The following is an 18,800-nucleotide window of genomic DNA, read 5'->3' as shown; positions in this document are numbered from 1 at the left end:
AGGGTAGGAGTGACCCGATTTTCCAGCTGCCATCTGTCACGGCTTCCCTTAGCTAGGAAAGGGATTCCCTGACCCCTTGCGCTTCCCTGGTGAGGCGATGCCTCGCCCTGCTTTGGCTCACACTCCATGGGCTGCCCCCACTGTCCTGCACCCACTGTCCAACAAGCCCCAGTGAGATAAAGCCAGTACCTCAGTTGGAAATGTAGAAATCACCCATCTTCTGCGTCACTCACACTGGGAGCTGTAGACTGGAGCTGTTCCTATTCGGCCATCTTAGAACCTCTAGGCATTTATTTTATGGCTGATAACTGGTTTGGGGGACCTCTTAGCAACCACAGTCTAGGATGGTTTTATTTTTTACCCTAGCACAGATGGAATTGGAAGAACTCTGGCAATAGAGAGAACGCCTGTGGGACACCATTTAGCTTAGTGCTGGAAGGAAATAGAAGCACTTATGGGCTCTTCTCTGGGATTTCCGTTATATCCAATTTATTTTTATGACATTCCTGGAAATAAAGCATCCCTTCGTTGTTCATAAGTATATTTTCCCTCTCTCACTTACCTTCATCCTGACAAGATTTATTTTATCTCAGTTCATGATTCCCCATTTCCTTTCCATTTGTTGGCTGGTTTCTAAAAGTCTCATCTTCTCTGATTAGCCATTGGTAATTGTCGCTACCTAACAGAAAATGATTGTAACACATATTAGTATAGAACTAGAATGGGGGAGAGAAGGCAATGAGTATGAGTACCCCTTGAAAAGATGTTTGTGTACTCTTTCTTTTCCAGTGGAAAGCTCACCAGAGATCCTAAAGAATGAAGATTTTTCTAGCAGCCGTGCTATTACATTGTACAAAGACAAGAGTCAAGAATCCATGGACCAGCTGTCTTTGATTTTGTCTTATGAGTGCCAGATTTCTCAGAAGCTCTACATTCCTCGAAGTACAGCCACTGCTGCCTTAGGTGCTGCTGCACGGTTAGCTACATCCAGGAGCCTCCTACACTGGTACCCCAGTGTGAAAAGGATGGAAGCATGAGGGAGGGAGAGAGGGAGGGAGAAAAACAGAATCCAGCCGCTTAGGCCTTGATGAACTCCCAGGCCAAAATGAGGAGGTATTGAAGCAAAATAGTATCTTGATCATTGATACTTTTGGCTTTCTGTGACTATATGTTAGCTTTATTATGCTAACAGTCTACTTTGATGTGTAAGTATTGATATTTACTGTTAATCTTGATTTTTCTTGATTTTATTCTGTCATTTTGTTCACCTTTGTTTTTAATGTAGTTTAAAGGAATTTTTTTGTGTTTCTGTTTTTCTTGTACATTATCATGACTGATAAATGAAAATTGAAAAACTAATGTTTGTGATCCATATTTGGCAAGACAAAATCGTCTCACATTCCTATCTCCAGAAAAAAAGGATGTCTGACTCTTAGGGCTGCTTTCTAACTTGAAGTCTTCTATATCATAGAGCATCATTATGCCTTTGAAATATTGGGATCAATAAGAAAATCTACACCCTGAAGCTTTGGTCATACGAATACTTTTATATTTCAAAAAAATTAAGCTGTTTGTTTGCAGTAAAGGCAATTTCTGAAATGTAGCTGAGCCATCTCTATAATTATCACAGTTCCCAAGAGCCTTAATGTAGCAATCGTTCAACATTGGCATTGTTTAAGCATTTATATAACATGACATTCTCTGAGGTCAAATTCTGTGAAATGTGATACGGCAGTCTATTGAGTTCATAGTATAAATCATCAAAAAAGACTGAAGGTGAAATTTTAAAATGTGAGTAATGCTAGTAAATTTTTTTTACCAGACTTATACCCAGATTTAAAAAATATTTTACTCACAGAATTAACTCCCAAAACAGAATCATTTCTTAGAAATAAAATCTGAGAAAGAGATGTAAATAGCATGCTTCATGTAACAAGGTTCTCACCCACATAGCTACTCTTCTAAGGCCTCCTTTTTCTGGCATTAAATGACAGAGCTGATCTCCTGGTTCCTCTGTCTTTTTCTACAATAAGGAATTTCTCCTCTTTCTTTCTCAACTACTTAATTAGCAAAATATCCACTAAGGAAGGGAGTAGGAGGGGGGTAAATACAGAAATATGTTCAGAGTATTATCATGAGACAAAGGCAGACCAAAAGTCTTTACTGATCATTTTCTGTTTAAAAGCCTTAGAGAAAACATGTTTAAATGTTGTACAATTTAAAAGCTCAGATTCACCTCTAATTCCAGTATATCTATAAGAATAATATAAGGATACAGTAATTGACAAAAAAAGACAAAAGTAATCTGGAAACATCACGGATAGTTATTCCAGCTGATGAAATAGTTTTGGGCTTTTTGATTTTGTATCAGACATCTTTATTGGAGAAGGCAGGTGGAGAGTTATATGGAGGGTAAGTGGACAGTTAAATATCATGTGATGGTTAAATATTATATATATATGATACTTAATTGGTATGAACCAGTGGAGCTGTTTTTCATATAATTTTAGATAATTAGACAAAATGTGTTTCAAAAGAAGAAAATTCATTGTGAAGTGATAGCACTTTTGATTCTTCCTTTAAGGAAGCAGCCAAATCTGATACTATATTTTACTTTTCCAGCTGAACACTAAATTGGGTTTGGGGGCAAGATGAATCTGGTAGAAGCAATGTCATAAGGGTTGATGGAAATACACATTTAGTAAGCCAAACTGTAACCCTCTCTATAATAGCATCCAGATACCAGAAGGAAGTCTGTCAAAGCTGGGTAACCTTTTTGCAAGTTTGATAGTTGGTTTCATAATCTGACAGGGGCTAATTTTACACCTTGCAAACTGGATGAGGATTATTAAATAACTGTGCTAAGGCTGTTTCAGAATCTCATTTGCCTGTGGCTGGATAGAGAATCATTTAGACAAAACTATCTCAAACTTCTTTCAAATGAGTGTCAACACACTTTGAAAGAAGCCTATTTAGTAATTAATAATTAATACCTTATTTCAGTTAGTGTGAAGAAAGAGCCTTTCAGAGGCTTGTACATGTTGACTACTTGGCTTTGACTAGGATAGCCACCCTGTCAATCTGTTTACTTATTATACTTTCTCCCAAAAAGGTGGGCTTTGTCTAGTAAACTAAACTGTCAGCAAAGAATCAAAGTAGATACATCATTTGAAAATGAGTAGATTTCTGTATATGGGCAGGAACAGTGATAAGAAAGAAATGTACAAAAGATATGTAGATGCTATGTGTTTTAGAGTTAATTTTATTTTATTGTCAAAAGATGGGCTGACATCTATACTTTGAACAGTTCCCTGCCCCACCCCCAACATTTTTGGTATTCAAGAGCTGTTTGCAGTAATGGAGGTCCCCAGTGAATGTTGAATGGGAAATTGGAGCCTGAGGTATGTGAAAGGAAATGAGTGAGAACATAAAGGAAAATCCTGGTGCTAAACTCCTTAGGGATGGAAGAGGGACTGGCTTTACTAAAAGTGACTCTGGTTTCACCTCCAGTGGCTTGTAGCCAATACTACCCATCTCCGATCCAAAAATACCCCAAAAGCCTGAGGTGGGGGGTGGCTCATGCCTGTAATCCTAGTACTTTGGGAGGCTTAAGTGGGTGGATTGCTTAAGGCCAGGAGTTCAAGACCAGCCTGGCCAACATGGTGAAACGCTGTCTCTACTAAAAATACAAAAATTAGCTGGACTTGGTGGCATGTACCTGTTCGTCCCAACTACTCAGGAGGCTGAGGCACAAGAATCATTTGAACCCAGGAGGCCGAGGTTGCAGTGAGCCGAGATCGCACCACTGCACTCCAGCCTAGGCAACAGAGCGAAACTCTGTCTCAAAAAAAAAAAAAAAAACAACCCATGAGATATCAAAAGAGGAGCCATTCCAGCAGCAAGCAGCCTTTCCCCTCTAAACTTCACATTTGATATGTCACTTGCCCGTTTCAAGGCATGAGGAGTAACTAGAGGCTTCTGCCCACAATCAGCCTATGTCTAACCTAGAGACTTAGAATTACAGAATTTTGATCTAGTAGGGAACTTACATAAGGAAATTTGAAGTCTAGAAAGATCAACTTGACAGCAGCCAGGGGTGGCTGGCAAGATGGCTAAATAGGAACAGCTCTGGTCTGCAGCTCCCAGCAAGATCAACACAGAAGGTAGGTGATTTCTGCATTTCTAACTGAGGTACCAGGATCATCTCATTGAGACTGGTTAGACAGTGGATGCAGCCCACTGAGGGTGAGCCGAAGCAGGGGAGGGCATTGCCTCACCCAAGAAATGCAAGGGGTTGGGGATCTCCCCGCTGGCCAAGGGAAGCCATGAGGGACTGTACCATGAGGAATGGTGCATTCCAGCCCAGGTACTACACTTTGCCCATGGTCTTCACAACCCACAGACCAGGAGATTCCCTTGGGTGCTTATACCACCAGGGCCCTGGGTTTCAAGCACAAAACTGGGCAGCCATTTGGGCAGACAGCTAGCTGCAGGAGTTTTTTTTCATACCCCAGTGGTGCCTGGAATGCCAGCAAGACAGAACCGTTCACTTCCCTGGAAAGGGGGCTGAAGCCAGGGAGCCAAGTGGTCTAGCTCAGCGGATTCCACCCCCACAGAGCCCAGCAGGCTAAGATCCACTGGCTTGAAATTATCGCTGCCAGCACAGCAGTCTGAGCTCGACCTGGGATGCTCAATCTTGGTGGGGGGAGGGGTGTCTGCCATTACTGAGGCTCGAGTAGGCGGTTTTCGCTCACAGTGTAAACAAAGCTGCCAGGAAGTTAGAACTTGTTGGAGCCCACTGCAGCTCAGCAAAGCTGCTGTAGCCAGACTGCCTCTCTAGATTCCTCCTCATTGGGAAGGGCATCTCTGAAAGAAAGGCAGCAGCCCCAGTCAGAGGCTTATAGAGAAAACTCCCATCTCCCTGGGAGAGAGCACCTGGAGGAAGGGGCAGCTGTGGGCACAGCTTCAGCAGGCTTAAGTGTTCCTGCCTGCCGGCTCTGAAGAGAGCAGCAGATCTCCCAGCACAGCACTCGAGCCCTGCTAAGGGACAGACTGCTGCCTCAGGTGGGTCCCTGACCCCCATGCCTCCTGACTGGGAAACACCTCCCAGCAGGGGTCGACAGACACCCCATGTGGGAGAACTCTGGCTGGCATCTGTTGGGTGCCCCTCTGGGATGAAGCTTCCAGAGGAAGGAACAGGCAGCAATCTTTGCTGTTCTGCAGCCTACACTGGTGATATCCAGGCAAACAGGGTCTGGAGTGGACCTCCAGCAGACCTGCAGCAGAGGGGCCTGACTGTTAGAAGGAAAACTAACAAACAGGAATAGCATCAACATCAACAAAAAGGACATCCATACAAAAACCCCATTCAAAGGTCACCGGCATCAAAGATCAAAGGTAGATAAATACACAAAGATGAGGAAAAACCAGCTCGAAAAGGCTGAAAATTCCAAAAACCAGAATGTCTCTTCTCCTCCAAAAGATCTCAACTCCTCTCCAGCAAGGGAACAAAACTGGATGGAGAATGAGTTTGATGAATTGATTGATAGAAGTAGGCTTCAGAAGGTGGGTAGTAACAAACTCCTCCGAACTAAAGGAGCATGTTCTAATCCCATGCAAGGAAGCAAAGAACCTTGGAAAAAGGTTAGACAAATTGCCAACTAGAATAACCAGTTTAGAGAAGAACATAAATGACCTGATGGAGCTGAAAAACACAGCACGAGAACTTCCTGAAGCATACACAAGTATCAATAGCTAAATCAATCAAGCAGAAGAAAGGATATCAGAGATTGAAGATCAACTTAATGAAATAAAGCAAGATAACAAGATTAGAGAAAAATGAAAACAAATGAACAAAGCCTCCAAGAAATATAGGACTATGTGAAAAGACCAAACCTATGTTTGATTGGTGTACTGGAAAGTGACAGGGAGAATGGAACCAAGTTGGAAAACACTCTTCAGGATATTATCCAGGAGAACTTCCCCAACCTAGCAAGGCAGGCCAACATTCAAATTCAGGAAATACAGAGAACACAACAAAGATACTCCTTGAGAAAAGCAACCCCAAGACACATAATTGTCGTATTCACCAAGGTTGAAATGAAGGAAAAAAGGCAGCCAGAGAGAAAGGCCGGGTTACCCGCAAAGGGAAACCCATCAGACTATAAGCAGATCTCTCTGCAGAAACCCTACAAGCCAGAAGAGAGTGGGAGCCATATGCAACATTCTTAAAGAAAAGAACTTTCAACCCAGAATTTCATATCCAGCCAAACTAAGCTTCGTAAGTGAAGGAGAAATAAAATCCTTTACAGACAAGCAAATGTTGAGAGATTTTGTCACCACAAGGCCTGCCTTACAAGAGCTCCTGAGGGAAATACTAAATATGGAAAGGAAAAACTGGAACCACCCACTGCAAAACCATACCAAATTGTAAAAACCATCAACACTATGAAGAAACTGCATCAACTAATGGGCAAAATAATCAGCTAGCATCATAATGACAGGATCAAATTCACACATAACAATATTAACCTTAAATGCAAATGGGCTAAATGCCCCAGTTAAAAGACACAGGATGGCAAATTGGATAAAGAGTCAAGACCTATCAGTGGGCTGTATTCATGAGACCCATTCTCATGTGCAAAGACACACATAAGCTCAAAATAAAGGGATAGAGGAATATTTGCCAAGCAAATGGAGAGCAAAAATAAAGCAGGGGTTGCAATCCCAGTCTCTGATAAAACAGACTCTAAACCAACAAAGATCAAAAAAAAAGGAAGGGCATTACATAATGGTAAAGGGATCAATGCAACAAGAAGAGCTAACTATCCTCAATATATATGCACACAATACAGGAGCACCCAGATTCATATAGCAAGTTCTTAGAGACCTACAGAGACACTTAGACTCCCACACGATAATAGTAGGAGACTTGAACGCCCCACTGTCAATATTTGATCAACGAGACAGAAAATTAACAAAGATATTCAGGACTTGAACTCAGCTCTGGACCAAGTGGACCTAATAGACATCTACAGAACTCTCCACCCAAATCAACAGAATATACTTTCTTCTCAGCACCACATCACACTTACTCCAAAATTGACCACATAATTGGAAGTAAAACACTCCTCAGCAAATGCAAAAGAACGGAAATCGTAACAGTCTCTCAGACCACAGGGCAATCAAATTAGAACTCAGGATTAAGAAACTCACTCAGAACCGTACAATACATGGAAACTGAACAACCTGTTCCTGAATGACAACTGGGTAAATAATGAAATGAAGGCAGAAATAAATAAGTTCTATGGAACCAATGAGAACAAAGACACAACATACTAGAATCTCTGGGAAACAGCTAAAGCAGTGTTTAGAAGAAAATTTATAGCACTAAATGCCCACAGGAGAAAGTGGGAAAGATCTAAAATTGACACCCTAACATCACAATTAAAAGAACTAGAGAAGCACCAGCAAATAAATTCAAAAGCTAGCAGAAGACAAGAAATAATTAAGATCAGAGCAGAACTGAAGGAGATAGAGACACAAAAAACGCTTCAAAAAATCAATGAATCCAGGAGCTGGTTTTTTGAAAAGATCAACAAAATAGAAGACCACTAGCCATAATAAGAGAGAAGAATCAAATAGATGCAAAAATGATAAAGGGGCTATCACCACTGATCCCACAGAAATACAAACTACCATCAGAGAATACTATAAACACCTCTATGCAGATAAACTAGAAAATCTAGAAGAAATGGATAAATTCCTGGACACATACACCCTCCCAAGACTAAACCAAGAAGTTGAATCCCTGAATAGACCAATAATAGGTTCTGAAATTGAGGCAGTAATTAATAGCTTACCAACCAAAAATAGCCCAGGACCAGATGGATTCACAGCCAAATTCTACCAGAGGTACAAAGAGGAACTGGTACCATTCCTTCTGAAACTATAGCAAACAATAGAAAAAGAAGGACTCCTTCCTAACTCATTTTATGAGGCCAGCATCATCCTGATACCAAAACCTGGCAGAGACCCACCAAAAAAGAAAATTTCAGGCCAATATCTCTGACGAACATCGATGCAAAAATCCTCAATAAAATACTGGCAAACCAAATCCAGCAGCACATCAAAAAGTTTGTCCACCAAGATCAAGTTGGCTTCATCCCTGGGATGCAAGGCTGGTTCAACATATGCAAATCAATAAACATAATCCATCACATAAACAGAACCAATGACAAAAACCACATGATTATCTCAATAGATGCAGAAAAGGCCTTTGATAAATTCAACATCCCTTCATGTTAAAACACTAGGTATTTTAATAACTAGGTATTGCAGGAATATACCTCAAAATAATAATAACTATTTATAACAAACCCATAGCCAATATCACACTCAATGGGCAAAAGCTGGAAGCATTCCCTTTGAAAACTGGTGCAAGACAAGGGTGCCCTCTCTCACCACTCCTATTCAACATAATATTGGAAGTTCTGGCCAGGGCAATCAGGCAAAAGAAAGAAATAAAGGGTATTCAGGTAGGAAGAGGGGAAGTCAAATTGTCTGTTTGCAGATGACATGATTGTATATTTAGAAAACCCCATCATCTCAGCCCAAAATCTCCTTAAGCTGATCAGCAACTTCAGCAAAGTCTCAGGATACAAAATCAATGTGCAAAAATCACACATTCCTATACACCAATAGCCAAATCACGAGTGAACCCCCATTCACAATTGCTACAAAGAAAATAAAATACCTAGGAATACAACTTAGAAGGGATGTGAAAGACCTCTTCAAGGAGAGCTACAAACCACTGCTCAAGGAAATAAGAGGACACAAACGGAAAAATATTCCATGCTCATGGATAGGAAGAATCAATATTGTGAAAATGGCCACACTGCCCAAAGTAATTGATAGATTCAATGCTATCCCCATCAATCTCCATTGACTTTCTTCACAGAATTAGAAAAAACTACTTTAAATTTTATATAGAACCAAAAAAGAGCCCATATAGCCAAGTCAATCCTAAGCAAAAAGGACAAAGCTGGAGGCATCACGCTACCTGACTTCAAACAATACTACAAGGCTACAGTAACCAAAACAGCATGGTACTGCTACCAAAACAGATATATAGACCAATGGAACAGAACAGAGGCCTCAGAAATAATGCCACACATCTACAACCATCTGATCTTTGACAAACCTGACAAAAGCAATGGAGAAAGGATTCAGTATTTAATAAATGGTGTTGGGAAAACTGGCTAGCCATATGCAGAAAACTGAAACTGGACCCCTTCCTTATATCTTATACAAAAATTAACTCAAGATGGATTAAAGACTTAGATGTAAGACCTAAAACCATAAAAACCCTAGAAGAAAACCTAGGCAATACCATTCAGGACATAGGCATGGGCAAAGACTTCATGACTAAAACACCAAAAGCAATGGCAACAAAAGCCAAAATTGACAAAAGGGATCTAATTAAACTAAAGAGCTTCTGCACAGCAAAAGAAACCACCATCAGAGTGAACAGGCAACCTACAGATGGGAGAAAAATTTTGCAATCTATCCACCTGACAAAGGGCTAATATCCAGAATCTACAAGGAACTTAAATTTACAAGAAAGAAACAACCCCATCAAAAAGTGGGTGAAGGATATGAACAGACACTTCTCAAAAGAAGACATTTATGCAGCCAACAAACATATGTACAAAAGCTCATCATCACTGGTCATTAGAGAAATGCAAATCAAAACCACAGTGAGATACCATCTCACACCAGTTAGAATGGTGATCACTAAAAAGGGAACAACAGATGCTGGAGAGGATGTGGAGAAACAGTAACTGTTGGTGGCAGTGTAAATTAGTTCAACATTGTGGAAGACAGTGTGGTGATTCCTCAAGGATCTAGAACCAGAAATACCATTTGACCCAGCAATCTCATTACTGGGTATATACCCAAAGGATTATAAATCATTCTACTATGAAGACACATGCACACATATGTTTATTGCAACACTATTCACAATAGCAAAGACTTGGAACCAATCCAAATGCCCATCAATGATAGGCTGGATAAAGAAAAGTGGCACATATACACCATGGAATACTATGCAGCCATAAAAAAGGATGAGTTAGGTCCTTTGCAGGGACATGGATGAAGCTGGAAACCATTGTTCTCAGCAAACCAACACAGGAACAGAAAACCAAACACTGCATGTTCTCACTCATAAGTGGGAGTTGAACAATGAGAACACATGGATACAGGGAGGGGAACATCACACATGGGGGCCTGTCAAGGGGTGGGGGGTTAGGGGAGGGATAGCATTAGGAGAAATACGTAATGTAGATGATGGGTTGATGAGTGCAGCAAACCACCATGGCATATGTACACCTATGTAACAAGCCTGCACATTCTGCACATGTATCCCAGAAAATAAAAAAAAAAAAAAAAAAAAGATCAACTTGCCTATGGTCACATAGTTTGAATTATCTATCTGCTGATTCCTAGCTCAGTGCCCTTTCCACAGGAAATATTGCAGCTCCATCTTGTGTACTTGAAATGATTTGATGCCAGAAGACACAGCTTTGATAGATCAGTCCATAAGAAAGGTGCTTGGTGGTGGTGTTGGAGCAAGGGACTAATTGGCAGGCTTGGTCATATCCTTGAATGTGGATACTTAAATAGTGGGCCAGTTCTACAGCTGAAGAATCTGAAAAAGGGATAGGATAGCATAAGGAATGAGAAACCAACTTCTTACAGAGAAATCTTTCTGAAGCTTTCTATTAACATTTATACTAATAGGCATTTCTGACATTTTTGATATCTTTTCATAATCTCATATACAGTCCAATGGATAGCATTCACTATATGCCTTATTTATAATTCTGCAGGAGCTGTCACTAAGATGTTGAATACATTTCATTTCCTGAAGCCCATTCAAAGCTTGACCTTTTCCAAGATTCCAATCAAGGAGCATAGCTGTATGAACTAAATCTATGTACTTTGAATTTAGCCCCATTCCTAACAAGTGGCGTTTGTTTCATTTGGACAGTCACCAGTCATTCTAGCAAGTTTTAGGTCCCACTGGCCTCTTGAAACCAGAATCCCTTAGACACTTGTTTTAACTGTGGACAGAAGATGCTGTAACTACTCAGTCAAGGAATTCTTTAATATTTAGTATCATAATTGACTTGTGTGCCACTTTTCATGTGAAACTGAGTGACCGTACCTCAAAACTGAATAGAGAATTTATTCACAGCTAAATTTTCTTGGTTTTTTAAGCTTAGTTTTCAGGAAATGCTTTTCGCTTTCTGTTTGGCCTACACTTTGTTGTATGTTTCCATTAAAATTTTTTAATTTGTGGAAAAGTTATAATAAACAATATTTACTTGATTTTAACTTCTTGATGCAATTTAAATAAATAATCTGATGATGAAGCCAAATGTATAACTCCATCTCTGCCCTCTAAACTTTTGTTACAGAACTAATGGGAAGTTGTTGGAATCAAGAAATGATTAGCTTAATCGTTAATCTTTGGTTAAAGATTACCATTTTGTTTGATTTAAATACTTATGTATGTAACAGCATTTTGTTTGATTTAAATACTTACGAAGTTGGAATTTGTTTTTTCAAAAATGTCTCGGTGTTTCTTTGTAAATTAGTGTTGTTGATTCTATAGGAATGAACATTTCATTTAAATATGTAAAGCACTTGAGTAAAATGCAAAATTTGTGTAGTTAGAAAACAGATTGGACTCTTGACTAAACCATTTGTCTTCATTTTTGGCATGACCTCTTTATTTTCAAAGTACTGGCCTAGTCAGCCTTTCTTATATTTTAGATAATTCCATGAAATTGGAAATTCATTAATGTTGGAGCCACTTCTTAAGGACCTGACAGCTACATTTCAAAGAATTATTTATCTTGTGTATAGCAACGTGTCAAACCCTAAGTCATCATCTAGATTCTTAAATTCTCTTTTGAATCTGTTCCACTCACCAAATACCAAACCTAATTCTGTCTTGCAACTATAACTCAGTGCTCATTCAGCTGCCTCCTTGATTTATTGATTCCACATTCAGAGCCTTTGCTGCAGTCCAGCTCTTCTGCCTAGAGCAGAACATTTTCAGATGGTTCTGAAATTCCAAACTTTTCCTTAATCTGTCATTCCACTGGACCATAAGTAGAAGCTGTGAACAAGTTCAATTCATTACTTACTAGAGCAAATGGTTCCCTGACAAAAGCATTCATTACTGCAGTGTTGTTACTCCAATAGAGAATCTCTTCTGATACCATATATATGACAACACCTTTCAGTTAAATAAGATGGTATGTGCCACTTAGGATACTGACTGTTAGGCAAAGAATATCCCCATGTCTTTCCTCTTCATGATACCCTGTTTGACATGAGTATAATGTCTAAGACTTTTCAAGTTTCTATATGCTAGGGATCAGTGACCTCCAACTTTTATGGGGTCGTTAACTTTCTTTTTAGAGACAGGGTCTTGGTCTGTTACCCAGGCTGGAGTGCAGTGGTGCAGTCATAGCTCACTGCAGCCTCAAACTCCTGGGCTCAAATAACCCTCCCACCTCAGCCTTAGAGTAGCTAGGACTTCAGGTGCATGCTACCATGCCTGGCTAATTTTCTATTTTTTAAAACATTTTTATTAGGGACAGGGTCTTGCTATGTTGCCCAGGCTGGTCTTGAACTCCTGACCTCAAGCAATCCTCCTGCCTCAGCCTCCCAAAGTCCTGGGATTACAGGCATGAGCCACCGTGGCTGGCCCAGACTTTCTTGAATAGAAGTTCAGAAAAATCTCCCTCTTGCTCAAGCCCCACCTCTGCCCTGTGTTCCTCGCCTAGATATGAACTAGGAGGAGACGACTCCTGGCTACTGCCAGCCGATCTGAAAGACAAAAAAAATAAAAAATAAAAATAAAAATAAAAATGCCCTTTTATCAACTAAGACAGACACTAAGGTTAAAAAAACAAAAGTTACCTATGGGTCAAGGGTTCAGGGCTCAGTTGACATGATACCTTCCTGAATGCCTAGGTGACAAGGAAAACTACACTCTTGCTAAACCCTCTAACAATAGGAGCTATCAGACTCCTAACTGATTTCCAGCCCTACAAACATTCTTTTCTGATAAGCACACCTGCAGACTCTAAGCCAGTTTCAGCCAGCTTATAGAGGCTGTACACAAACTCTGTGTTCTGTAGTTCAACTTTAATGTAAAGAGCCAAATTCTACCTCATTTTAATGTTAAAAGCCCACTCTAGAGTGAACGAGATGTGTGTTACACATATGTCTATCCATTGGGCATGTGCTCGGCCCCTCCCCTTCATAAATATGTATAGCTTTTCCGCCAGTCCTGCTGAATGTGTATGACTATTATGTGATACAGCCCAGTGAACTATCAAACTCAACCTCTCTTCCCCTCTTAGAAGAGGGAGAACCTTCATCCATGCTGGAGACTATCTCTTCCCTGTTTGCAAACTGATACCACCAATAAAGCTCTTCTTTTTACTATTTAGCCATCCTGTGGTTTTGGATGACATGCCTCACATTCAAGGCCTGTCAAATTCTACCTCATTATCTCATTAGTCCCTCTTTCTCTGTAGACCTGCTGCCACCCTAGGCTAAGCCACTTCCATGTATTTCCTGGCACATGGTAGATGCTCAGTAAATTTTATTGAGTGATAGAATGAGTAGATAGAATAGGGAATAGGATATAAATTAAGGCCAACTGAAATCTTGATCTTTTTTCTGCAATGCTGTGTTCTGAATATCTATAAAACAGAAGACTTATTGGGAAGAGCCTAATCAAACATGAGCAAACATCCCATTTAAACTTTGCATTTAAATTGGATGAAAAGTACGTCCTCCAGATAAGAGTTCTGAGTAGAAAGGCAGGAAGTATTTTGTTAAGGTTACTCTTCTGCAGAAACCATATTTGATCATTTTTCTGGTTGGGTTTGTGAAGGAAACTGTCCCCCCAAAAAAGCAATTTGACATTTTCTGCTTTTCAGCAACAGCCTCTTAGTCTCCCCAGAAAACACTGATTTACCAAATTGGCTCCTTTTAATTTATTGTTCCTCATTCTCTGAGGCTTACCTCTGACTTCATGGTTTATTTTCCAGAAAATTTTTCTAACACCACAAACCCCAGTGCAACAGGTAAACAAGTCAAAAGAAATTCATTTAAAGCTGCCCTTTAGAGTTAATATTTATCTTGAACTTTAACTTCTCTCTGTGGACCTTCTGGTGGTCTTAAAGTTTGTGGCTAAATCAAGGGATGAGAGAGTGTGTGTGTGCTGGCGTGAGCACTGGCTATGTGTTGTGCCAAATAATGAACTCCAGGGACAAAAGAAAAATGAAAGAAACCAAAGAATTTGCTCTACTTACCACGAAATGTCTTTGTATTTTGTGGTGGCTTTTCTTCCATTAATCCTTTTTAAGTATATATTGACTTTGAAGATTAAAATCGTGAGATTTTTGTTTTGTTTTGAATGTGGCATAGTGTGAGAAAATGTGATTTTAAAAAATAATATTACAACTAAAGAAACGAGCAAGGAAAGTACCACCAACTTTAAGTTTCTATTAGATAACAAAGATTAAATCATGGATTCACACTGAAGAATAAAATGCATTAAAATAAGCATTGCCAATGCAGCAGACACAGCAGCAGTTTGCAAGCTTGGCCTTGCACTTTCATCCCCTGGAGGAGCTTTCAAAAACTTCTCTGCTTGGAACACATCTCCTAAAGACTGATTGAGTGGCTCCTACATGATTGATTCTAATGAGCAGCAAGAGCTGAGAACTACCATACGGGAGGATAACACCAACTACATACAAGAAACAAACACAAACACATATGTCCTGACCTTTCTTACTAAAACTTTAAAGTGGTGATTCTCAAGGGAAGGAGTTGGAGGAGCGCACTGCCTGGATGAAGAGAGAACTTCATCAATCTATTCACACTGCCCCTCCTCCCCGCCCCATTTCTTCAGTCCTTCTGTGAAAGCTGATTATATGAATTGGGCCATTCTTGTCACACCCACCTGAAACAGTTGAGAAGCCATGAGGGAAAAGAACTCAGGACCCATAACGTTGCTCCACAAATGTAATTCTCTGCACACCTGGCTGCTGAAACCGCGTGCTGTAATCTCAAACCCATCTCATCAAATAATTGCTAAAATGATTTGCTGCAATTTTATAAGACTAATTTTATCTACTGCCATCACTCACTAATCAAAACTTGCAGCTCCCTAAACCTTATTAGTGCCAAAGAACTTTCTCACAGAGCAGTATGTAACGTTTCTCTTTATTTATTTTTGAGACGGAGTCTCACTCTGTCACCAGGCTGGAGTGCAGTGGCGCGATCTCGGCTCACTGCAACCTCCTCCTCCCGGGTTCAAGCGATTCTCCTGCCTCAGCCTCCCGAGTAGCTGGGATTACAGGCTCCCGCCACCACGCCCAGCTAATTTTTGTATTTTTAGTAGAGACAGGGTTTCACCGTGTTGACCAGGATGGTCTCGATCTCTTGATCCGCCTGCCTCGGCCTCCCAAAGTGCTGGGATTACAGGTGTGAACCACTGCGCCCGGCCACATTTCTCTTTTTTATAAAATCCCCAACCTTCTCTTTGTTCTTCAGACATACCAAAGACTGCCCTGTATGCCATGAATCGCAATTCTTTCTTCCCAAATGAAAGTGACAGCCACTGTGACACATCCAAGGGTTTTATCCCTCAGACATGCGAGCATGGGCATAAGAGGCTGAGAACTCCTATGTTAGAAAGTAATTTTATTTTTAATAAGTGAAATAGAGTAGCAATAGGTTACTGTAACTCATCTGAATTTGATTATCCACTATCTAAGTTCTATATTCTTTTATCTCCCATAGTGGTATTTTCCTACCAAATATTGTAAAAAATGTAATGTGGGCCATATCATGAAAAATACTTGAATTGTGATGGCTTTTTTCCCCTCTCACAATACTGGCCAAACGGATGGCAACGTGGGGAGAGTGGAAACAACCTTCCCAACGGTGAAGCCAGTGGCAACTCTTCTATTGTTTGTTCATGCCATGACATTGATTGGGCAAGATAAACTGATATCATTGGAACTTTTGTGAAATTTTAACAAAATTGAATTTGCTGTTGTCTTTGAAATGAGTCTTTAGGAGTGTCAGGGTGTCATAAGGAGTGTTTGGTGTCATAAGGGCATCGGCCGAGGGTTAGTTGGTAATACTGCCTGGATAGCTGAGCTTTCAGCAGCAGCTGCTAAAACGGAGAGCCAGGGGAAAGTAGTGTGTGAAAACCTCATTAGAGTTTTCAACTTGGAGATGATAAGCCCAGGATTTCTCTACCTGAATTACTCCTCAGAGTAGACTTGGTGAGGGGACTACTTCACCAAAGCTGGATTTTTAAAAAATTGTTTTGTTCTAAAGTCAAATTAATTTTTCTTTAGAGGGTTTTGCTTTTTCCTTGCTGCTAGGTGGCGCTCTAGGACAGGAGTTCTGTTGCCAGGCCAGCTGCTAAAAATCCTTCCCTTGTGTGTTTCATCGCAGGTTTTAGAGTTAAAAATGGAGCTAGGAGCTAACTTCATCCAACCCCTCTTTTTACTTGAAAGTAAAAAAAACAAGTGACCTAGAACATGAATTCATTGGAAATAGGGTCTTAATGTGTGATCTTCCCACAGATTAAAATTTCCCTTTCTAATTTTACCCTCCAGGAAATGGCCACAGAGCACTCCCTTTTTACAGAACTTAAACTTTAATACTGTATAGTTATCTATTCTTTGAAGGTGGTGGGGAAACACCAACAACCCCTAATCTCATTCAGAAGCTACAAGTACTGATTCTATATTGCTCCATTGAAAAAGTTTTAAGAAAAAAAAAATCACTTTGCCATCTTTATTTTGGCCTTTCCAGGCAGATGTGTTTTCACCTCCTTTATAAATTACTGCTATAGGAAAAAATGCAAAATTATTACAATTTAGGCACATTTTTTAGTCTTTAAAATGATTTTTTTAATTCCAGGGCATTAAATTTTGTGTTTGTCTGCCTTTCTGGGGGAAGGTCCTTGGCTTGCTCAGATTCTCAAAAATGATTAAGAATGCCTGCAGGAGGCCAGGCGCAGTGGCTCATGCCTGTAATCCCAGCATTTTGGGAGGCCGAGACGGGCAGATCACCTGAGGTTGGGAGTTCAAGACCAGCCTGACCAACATGGAGAAACCCCGTCTCTACTAAAAATACAAAATTAGACAGGTGTGGAGGCGCATGCCTGTAATCCCAGGTACTCAGGAGGCTGAGGCAGGAGAATCACTTCAACCTGGGAGGCGGAGGTTGCGGTGAGCCGAGATCGCGCCATTGCACTCCAGCATGGGCAACAAGAGTGAAACTCCATCTCAAAAAACAAAAACAAGAATGCCTGCAGGAATTCTGCATCCTGTAATGTGACTATTTGCTCACCAGATTCTCTGTGAGATGGAAAACTGATTAACCCTTGTGACTTCACTCTCAAATGAAAACAAGCAAATTCTGTGGTCAGAGCCTGGTTTTAACTCACATCAGGAGTCAGCTCTAATAACCATCACTTGCAGAGGACTTTACAAATTGCAAAGCAGCAGAGGCTGCTGCCAACAAAAGTTTAAATCACATTAACACAAGGATAGTATACAAGACAAGGGAGTAATTTGGTAAGTTCTACACCCCTATTGGCTTCTAGGAAGCAAAACGTTTACAAAGGAGATAGACCAGCATTCACAAAAGAACTGATTGGATAATAAGAGCTTTATGGAATTCATATGTGCCACAAGCTGTTTATTCTGTGTGCTTTTATGTAAATTACATCATGTAATCCTTACAGCACCACCATGGGGTAGGTGGTAATATTACTCCCATTTTACAGATAAGGAAATCGAGGCACAGAACTGTATTTTGCCAACATCATGTCAGAAATTAATATTGTATTACAATAATCTTAATATCCAATTACTAAATGCTTATTATATGCCAAAACTTTTACATATTTAATATTTACAGCATCCTTGTTACTATTCCTTTTTTACAAGAGGAAAAACTTGAGGATCAGAAAATTATTTACCAAGAATCACGCTAGTAAGAGGTAGGACCTTAAATATGTGAGATTTCGCCATAGCTGCCAGTATTATCTTCTTATACTTCTCCGATTACCTATTAAACCAATTCCAGTTCCACCTACACCGCTCCACCAAAACTGCTCCTGTCAAGGTCTCCAGCAACTCCATGCTGAATCCACTAGTCAGCCCTCAGTCGTCCCATCTGACTTATCAGTAGCATTTGATACACTTGACAATCCTCCTCCCTGACACTCTTTCTCTTCTCCCAGGACATCTCATTCTCTAGGGTTTCCTCGTACTCATAGGTCAAAGCCTTAGCATCTTTTGTGCCTCCTCCTCTTTTTCCTGACCACTTAATGCTGCAGGACACCAGGCCTCATTCTCTTGGGAATTCCCCCAGTCTCCTGGCTTTAACTACCATCTACACCTATAGGAAATCCTGTTGGCTATGCTTCCAAAATGTGTCTGGAATCTTCCGGCTTCTCACCAACCCTACCTCCACCACCAGGTCAGAGTTACTGTGCTGAGCCTGGACCACTTCGCAGCCTCATCTGGCTTCCCTGCTGTCCACAGTGCTCTCTCACTCTGCTCTCCACAAAGCAGCCAGAGTGGCCCTTTCAAGCTCCAAGGCAGCTGGCATCCCTTCTCTGCCGAAGGCCCCCTGAGGGCTCCCAGTCTTACTCAGAGTCCTTACAATGG

At 40.5% G+C, this 18,800-nt stretch overlaps 1 protein-coding gene and 1 long non-coding RNA gene across 2 annotated transcripts in view; one reads left to right on the top strand and one right to left on the bottom strand.

The window, feature by feature from the left end:
* Positions 1–1,108, top strand: part of TDRD5 (tudor domain containing 5) — a 106,646-nt gene extending 105,538 nt beyond the window's left edge. Inside the window, 1 exon segment of the mRNA XM_058443252.1 lies at positions 790–1,108. Within this exon segment, the coding sequence (XP_058299235.1) occupies positions 790–1,037 (248 nt within the window). The 3' untranslated portion in view covers positions 1,038–1,108.
* LOC131384106 (uncharacterized) overlaps positions 1–18,800 on the bottom strand; it is an 82,651-nt gene that overhangs the window by 36,540 nt on the left and 27,311 nt on the right. Inside the window, exons 3-4 of the long non-coding RNA XR_009214629.1 lie at positions 10,464–10,711; positions 563–675 (exon numbers count right to left, since the gene is read on the bottom strand). This is a non-coding gene — a long non-coding RNA (uncharacterized LOC131384106). The remainder of the gene's footprint in view (positions 1–562; positions 676–10,463; positions 10,712–18,800) is intronic.

This window comes from Hylobates moloch, unplaced genomic scaffold (assembly GCF_009828535.3).
Source record: "Hylobates moloch isolate HMO894 unplaced genomic scaffold, HMol_V3 SCAFFOLD_8, whole genome shotgun sequence".
NCBI lineage: Eukaryota > Metazoa > Chordata > Mammalia > Primates > Hylobatidae > Hylobates > Hylobates moloch.
The sequence above is the reverse complement of the archived record's forward strand: the minus strand, read 5'-3'. Positions and strand labels throughout refer to the sequence as shown.